This window comes from Temnothorax curvispinosus, unplaced genomic scaffold (assembly GCF_003070985.1).
Source record: "Temnothorax curvispinosus isolate PA1 unplaced genomic scaffold, ASM307098v1 QBEX01005669.1, whole genome shotgun sequence".
Classification (NCBI taxonomy): Eukaryota; Metazoa; Arthropoda; class Insecta; order Hymenoptera; family Formicidae; genus Temnothorax; species Temnothorax curvispinosus.
Window position 1 is genome coordinate 1 of NW_020215449.1, and position 7,962 is coordinate 7,962.

General features: G+C 45.7%; 2 protein-coding genes across 2 annotated transcripts; one reads left to right on the plus strand and one right to left on the minus strand.

Annotated features, from left to right (window-relative positions):
- Positions 1-306: 306 nt before the first annotated feature.
- On the plus strand, positions 307-4,783 carry LOC112455035 (pancreatic triacylglycerol lipase-like; the record flags this gene model as incomplete). The annotated part of the gene is made up of 7 exons (XM_025016720.1): positions 307-441; positions 791-937; positions 1,158-1,386; positions 1,835-2,257; positions 2,949-3,075; positions 3,378-3,593; positions 3,670-4,783. Coding segments are annotated over 7 exons (1,380 nt in total), but the record flags the coding sequence as incomplete, so codon positions are not given.
- Positions 4,784-4,934: 151 nt separating this feature from the next.
- LOC112455036 (rho GTPase-activating protein 39-like) lies at positions 4,935-7,959 on the minus strand (the record flags this gene model as incomplete). The annotated part of the gene is made up of 5 exons (XM_025016721.1): positions 4,935-5,694; positions 5,993-6,436; positions 6,554-7,407; positions 7,498-7,686; positions 7,767-7,959. Coding segments are annotated over 5 exons (1,875 nt in total), but the record flags the coding sequence as incomplete, so codon positions are not given.
- Between the last annotated feature and the right edge of the window lie 3 nt (positions 7,960-7,962).

A 7,962-nucleotide genomic window follows, 5' to 3' on the forward strand; every position in this document is an offset into this window, starting at 1 on the left:
ACAGTTCGTCAATTTTTTTTTACTCCGCCGCAGGCATAAAAAAACTGATCTAACTCCAAGTCTATTTAAAAAAAACTTGAAATTAAAAATCAGCCTGACTGAGAAACGATCTGTCTTTCGCAAAAAAGCCGCCGTTTTGCAAACAGGCTATAGCCTTATTGCAAAAAAGTTGATTTCGCAAAAAAACTGCGACATATGCATCACGTTTAGGAGCTAAAATCAACTGATGTTTTTAAATGAGCTCTTCGAATAATAAACTCTTTGTTGATCGACATGTGAATGTACGCTTAATAACATTTACCCGTCTCTTTTTTCTCCCAGGGTCAAATATTAAAAGTGGCCAAGGATAAGTCTATCGAAAACTCGAACTTCAATCCTAAACGAAAAACCAAATTCATTATTCATGGCTTTATAGACACTCCACTCAGCAACTGGGTCAAGGTGAGTTTATTATTTCTATATAGATATACTCATCGTTTATCATCCCGGACTCTCCCATTGAAATCTTGTTTTGTGTATTCGCAATCGAATTGTCATACTCATAATGCCAATTGCATGTACCAAAGATTAGCCTACATCGTGCATCTCCATCGTCCTGACCGTCGTCGTCTATTATGCGGGCTAGACGTATTGGTAAAGAAACGTATATTTTTCTGCTACATTGCGTCAGCGTTTTCAAATAAATATACGCGACCTAGTGACACAGTTGCACTTGATGACAGACGCAGTTCTTAAGCAACACGCGAAAATTATTTTGCCATCATTTCATCCTCGAATTATATACCCGTAGGAGATGAGGAGCGAGTTGTTGGTGCACGGTGATTACAACGTTATCGTGGTCGACTGGGCAGGCGGGAGTCTACCTCTGTATACCCAAGCGACGGCGAACACGAGGCTGGTTGGACTCGAATTGGCTCATCTCATCAAGCACTTGCAAGTGAGAAACGTTCCGAGCTAATAATTCAATTCAGATCCGCAGATAATATTGTATCTTCAGCACAACCGAAATTAAATATTACGAGCGTAATATTTAAAAAGAGAAGAGTGACCACGCGGTATTCACATCAACGCCGTAACGTGAAAATAATTTTTTACTTCTGTGATTGTAGCAAAATATTTTATTTACACATCTATCCATTGATTCTGGTTGAATGTAGACAAATTACGGCCTGGACCCGAACGACGTGCACTTGATCGGGCACAGCCTCGGTGCCCACACGGCCGGCTACGCGGGCGAGAAATTGGGCGGCAATATCGGACGCATCACCGGTCTGGACCCCGCGGAGCCGTACTTCCAAGGAATGCCGAGCCATCTTCGCCTGGATTACACGGACGCCCGGTTGGTGGACGTAATTCACACCGACGGGAAGAGCATATTTTTCTTAGGTAAACGACGCACAATGGACATTACCGCGCTTCGAATAGACTTTTTTTTATCGAGATCGTCCGTGCGTAAAACGAGGAACTAGCGAGGCTCGATCGATCAGGACGATTCAAAAGACGACAATCTATCGAGACTGAAACTGCGACATCGTAAAATATGTGCAATTTAGTGAATGAAAAGAATTATAAAGGGAATCAGGTTTATCAGTCTGTGAAATCTTGTCAGCTCAGAACTCAAGTTCATAGCTCAAGAACTCATTAAGAAAAAGGAGAAAACTCTCGACTATACGGAAGCAAAAATAGTTGTTATCAGTTTTTGATACGCCGCGACAAGATCCTTATTTATATTCAGACGTCGTTCCGATAAATCCTCTGATAAATGGAGCCATCGCGTTCCCCGCGTGAGTCACGTTCTCCAAACTAACGTAGTATACATGGCAAGGCCTTCCAGGGTACGGAATGAGCCAGCCTTGCGGGCACCTGGACTTCTACCCGAACAACGGCAAGGAACAGCCCGGCTGCACGGATCTGAGCGACACCACGCCGTCGTTGCCGCTCACCCTGATACGGGAGGGCCTCGAGGAGGCCTCGCGCGTCCTGGTCGCCTGCAACCACGTGCGCGCGCTCAAGCTCTTCATCGAGAGCATCAACTCCAAGTGCCAGTACGTGGCGCACGAGTGCTCGAGCTACGCGAGTTTTCTACGGGGCGAGTGCTTCTCCTGCAAGAGCAACAACAGCCTGAGCTGCGGCGTGATGGGCTATCACGCGGACACCAGTCCGGCGCTGGTGAAGCGACAGGCCATGGGCCAGGACGTCTCGTCCTTGCTGGGCTCGAAGTTCTTCTTCATGACCGGCAAGGAGGATCCGTATTGCAGTGAGTGTCCGTTGAATATTCGAGGCAGCTGAGCAGGTTTTTAAGCGACACTAATGGGAATAAATTCAGCTTCAAATGCGTACTATTCTTCGCATATTTGATATCTAGTATAATGAGCGCTGATTACATGATCTGCGGTACGATACTACCAGTATGTAAAACTATGCTAATGCTGATGGAGCAGTCATTTCGGCGTCGTAGAATAAAAAATCGGTAACTATTAACTTTCCCAATAGTAATAACTGCTTAAGAACATCGTCGAGCCCATTAGCTTTCCATTACAATGTACTCTCATGCTTTTAGATAGGCGCATTATAAAGGTGTCGTGCAAAATATATAGCAGCCGCGATTATAAAAGTCCTCTCTATCGCTACGAACGTTAATTTCGATCGAGATTTATTCGACCCAACTGTATAGGCGTCCGTTAATTCCTCGCTATCGATGCGAGGAAGAATATCTACCGAGCAATGCGGCTTTTCTCTATCGCGAGAGAGACGCGACTTTCTCCGCGCGCGGGTACCGCGATAAAAGCAGCGAACGACGTCTCCCTCTCTTTCCCTGTCGCTTCTCGCCATTCCTCCCGATCTCTATCTCCCTCTCACACACACGCACACTCTCTCTCTCTCTCTCTCTCTCTCTCTCTCTTTCTCTTTCAAAATACTCTCTAATACCAATCGTAATTACCTTTTAGGAAGACATTATAGAATCACCATCAACCTCGCCCGACCGCCGACCGCGGAAAGCTGGGTGCAGGGCTTCATGAAAGTCACTCTCCACGCCGACAAAGGCGTGATACGCAACATGGACCTCACGCCCAGGCAAGTAATCGTGAGCGTTATCGCCGCGATAGCACACATTCGTCCACGTCGGTCCGAGAATCGGCTATTTACTTTCACGCTTCGCGTGGCCGGCTGCGCGATCGTAAACAATAGGGCCCACGTGAACACTCGAAAAGCGACGTTCCCCGTTCTCGCACATGTTCCGAGAGCGAATTCCATCGATCGCGAGAGACCGGGCTCGCGTGTTCGTGAATTATTTTACGACCGGGGCTCAATCGCGTGCTCGATAGCCCGTTCAATTTTCTTTCTTCTGCCGTTTCAACGGGCTGTTTCTCCCGCAGCGGTTACATGAAACTGGAGCACGGGTCGACAGCGCGAATGGTCGTGGCCCACCCTACCGGATCCATCGGCAACATCGGCAAGATCAGGCGGGTCGAGCTGTCCTGGGTCTACGACATGGACGTGCTGCAACCTAGGTCCCTGTGCTTCTTCTGGTGCAACGATCGCCTGTACGTTAACAGCGTCAGAGTGGACGCCATGGACCTTCCGGGCAGAGGGTGAGCAACTAGAGCGCGACCGGAGAAAAATGACCCCGTCTTTTTGTATATATATGAAACTTTGTTCCGCTTTTAGAAAACGGGAGGTGGATTTCTCCAGCAAGCTCTGCTCGACCGGCAGGCAGGAGTACGCGGAGATCGCCAGCGGATCCACCGCCACGTTCGTCGACAATTGCTGACAATCCGTTCCGCGGCGGGAAATCGCATTTCGGGCGCGTCGTATAATAATAAAACATCGTTCTTCCATCCGGAGGCGGAGACTTCTCGAAAGTCGGACGACGACGACGACGATGATGATAATGATGATGAAACGAGAGAATCGCGGTCCCTCGTAATCCTCATAATTTCTTTCGCCGACGACATACGACGATGGCAGAGACGTTTTATGTGTTTGGCTTTCTTTCTCTACTTATCGCGACCAATCTACCGCTTTCTTCAAACGCGGCCCGAGCGGCACGAGCTACCAATTAACGCTTCTACGAGGCGGCGGACTCGCGAACAAAACCATCTGACGCAATTCGCCGTTTTCAACGACACGCCTATAATCGAGTTCCTAGAGATCTGTCCCGTCAGCAAAGATTAGATCCTAATAATCGTGCCTAATGACGCGATTCAGACGCGACGATTGCGAAAGCACTCGTACGGGAAGTGAAATTCTTAGCGAACGGATGTCTAGATGCGAAATCAGACGAGCCATGAGCGTGCTTCTGACAGAAAAGTCTAACTTCTCGCTATGCTTTTTTTTTCCATTTTTGGTAACGATTTCTTCAGTATTAGTATTGATCAATTATTATGTACATGTTGTATATAACAGTAGACGGTTAACACGTTAAAATTAATTCCTTATGGATGTGATTATCGCTAGAGTCTTCAGTGATCGCTAATATAAGGCTACATTGATACACTTGTTCATTTCTTTTGTACGACGGTATGATTATCGTATTGTTTTTTCGCAATGCGAGTATGACGATAGGTTGTGATATTCTCTTATAGCTTAAGGATAAAAAAAAATGCGCAAAATGCGGTGACTCAAAGATGACAAACTATACTGCTACTTGCTCATAGTCTTTATAACTAAAGTGTACAAAACATGTAATGAAAGGCAATTCTTGTTAGTGATAGGAATATTCCGAGCTATTTTTATATCTGTATAAATTGTTGCATTGTAAAATAAAGTTTATTAGTTATAAGTATGAATACTATTGCACAAAAATAAAATGGGGATATTTTTATAAAATATATGTGAGATTTATGTGTGTTCGTGGAAGTTTATAATAAAGTGTGTTGTTATTTTTGTTTCTGGAGATCTCGAGGGAAAAATCGAAGAAACACACTTGCGACTACAGCTTGCTAATCTTTCGCAGTGTTTACTCCTCGATAAAACGCTTTACACGTTAATCCGTTGCTTATACAAAAAGATTATCGCGGAGCGCAGCTATACACGGTAACACATGATTCTTTCTTTTTTTTTATCTTACACGAGATTCAACAATGATTGAGTAAAAAAGCCGTCCACGTTTGTTCGACGCGGTAACAAGGGATTGGTAAAATATATAATATGATATAATATAGCGATATACATAATATAATCTAATATAATCTCTAAAATCTGTCATATAACATAGAATCTGTATATAAATAATAAATAGGAAATAAGGGAGCGGGTTGATCGATTAGCTTGGTAAGACTTTAGCACTAAATTACTGTTACGAAGAACATTCATGTAGGGAACTATGGGGAAAACTAGTGACTGGATAAACAAAAAGAATGTGAAGATAAATTGAGAACAGTGAAAGAGAGAGATAGAGAGAAAAAGAGAGATAACTAACAATAGACGTGACTATACAGCTGATTCATTTGGCATAATAGTCTAGAGCGGACTTTTTTCTAGCGCGATAGGATACGGTCAGTGAAGATCATCGACCCAAGCGGTGTCTAATGACTCGATGAGAGTACGGACGAAGGCCATCTCCTTCCGTGCATTCTCTAAGATTACCCGAGGATCTTGGGACGTACACCGCAATACATTCGGCGCCATCACCATCGCAAGATTATTGGCGTCCATTTTAGTACGGGCGACCACCTCGGGTCTAGCGAATATCTGTAAAGTTGTTTCAGTATCGTAGCATAATGTTCTCCAAAGGCGTTTCTCTATTCAATTTGATTCAACGGTGTCGAGTGCATGTTGCTCTCGAGTCTTCGTACTCTCACCGTGCGTCTAGCGTTAAACGTTACTTTATATATAGGTCTACACTGTTTAAAGAGCGATGAGTATTTTGTTTGACATAAATACATATTTAGAATCACGCGATTGCACGCGGCTAAGCGCACGGTGAAAATAGCAGACGATTTTTTCATTCGGCTTTCTCTTATTGAGAATGTATAAAATGGTTTCTTACCTGTAGGAAGCGTATTAGATGACACAGCACACGACGGTTAAGATCTGGTAAACGTTCAACGATCGTAGCCACATTTGCCGCGGAGGCTTCCGGATCGTCGTGCCGCATGGACACGCATTCTACGTAGAAGGAATCCGGTATCAACGGCTCGTACAATTCGCGTACCCATAACTTCAGCAAGGAGGCGGGCGCGTGAGCGTCTTGAGAAGCTGCCAGAATTGCCCCGTCTTCGAACCTATCCAAGCAGGATTTCAACGCGCTGACTTCGTCGGCGTCCGCGGACACCCGGAAAATACCTTCTGTCAGCGTGCCGCCACGCACGAGCACTTGCCGCGTCAGCGTTGTTTGTATCCATGGTAACTCTCTGTGCTGGAAGCGGTCCCTTTGTAAAGCCATAACTTCCGAGAGCGTCGCGCCGAACATGGACGCGCGAAAGATTTGTATCTATGAGAAAAACACGAAAGACATGTCTAATTTCTAGAATCACTATATTATAACGCAAAGTGAATTAATCTATACTCGATAATTGATCTTTTAGTAATTGTTAATGCAATTAATTACCCTCGCTTGGTCGATATCCTCCACTGTGGCCTTGCGAGGTTGTCGTTTGCCGTGCGCGCCGATCCGTTGCAATCGTTTGCAAGCTACGGTCGCATAATGACTGACTTGCACGTGTATTGGCCACTTGGCGACCTCGGGGAACTGGAAGTTGGGATCGCGATGCCTGTTCATATAGCCCTCCAGGTAGGGCTCGAACGTGGCGCTAGGCGGCACGAAAGCTAGACACACAGCCATCAATTCCCATCCGCGTCGCAGACTCTCCTTCCGCGGATTCTCTGTCGTCTGCCGACAGATCTGAACATACAACTCGTCCCGCAGAGGTGGCTTCGTGAACGCGGTATTCACGATATCCATGGCGACGCCGTCCAATGTCATGCCGACGTTGGCTTTGCGATCTCCCATGTACACTTGAACCAATCGGAATAAATTGCAAGCCTCCCTCTTGAGTAGCTTCTCGCCGTCCACCATCGCGAGCATCGGTTGCGGTATTGGATCTTTCGACCAGCTGAGAATGTCCCGCACGCTAAATTTCTTTCGAAACAACAATCTCAACCCTTTCGGTCTGCCGCAATTCAAATTGAGATTGTCCTGTGCGTATTTCTCGATGTCGCCACCGCCCGTACTGTCGTCTCTCCGCGCTTCATCCAGGTCAGTGTTATCGACATTCGTTATGCCAATACTTGGAGTTGAACTTACGGTAGGTATAGAGACCTGTCTTGTAGTCACCACACTGTCTCTCGCTTCCGTCTGAGACACAATATTCGGCGGTGACGGCGGTCGCGCTTGCGGCCTTGTTAGAGTGTCGGCCGTGGTGTAATAAGTCGCTAAGCCCGCGGTGTCATAATTACCTAAATCTAAACAAATTTACGAGAAAGGATACATCGTTAATTACACGTTTAATAAAACGCGTCATATATTTTATAATCTTCAACATAATTTCATACCCGCGTAGTGATCCTCGAGATATTCTTGACTGGACGAATCGCCTTGATTGCTGGCCGCTTCGTCGTCCGCGAATTGATCATCGGAATCGTCATCACCTCTTCCGCCGATACCTTCGCCCCTGCCGCCTTCCTCATCCAAAGAATCTTCTCCTTCTTCTACTAATAAAGGATCTCCGAACTTGTAACAACCTATGTGTTATAAAAGGAGAACAATGAAACATATTTCGTCGAACAAAGCTGCGATGTAAGAAAGATTTGTGGCTTATTACCTGATAATTTCGCTTGTTGAAGGATATAGTGTTGCAACGGTAATAAGTGATCAGCATCAGCCAGAAGATTGCCGTAAAACGGCGACGGTGGCGGACTGGGATTTCCATTACTTCTTTTCTTCTTGCTGTCGTCTCCTTCAGCGTGACCCTCAGTTTCTTCGCCTGCGGCACTATTGCTGCTGCTGTTGCTGCTGTT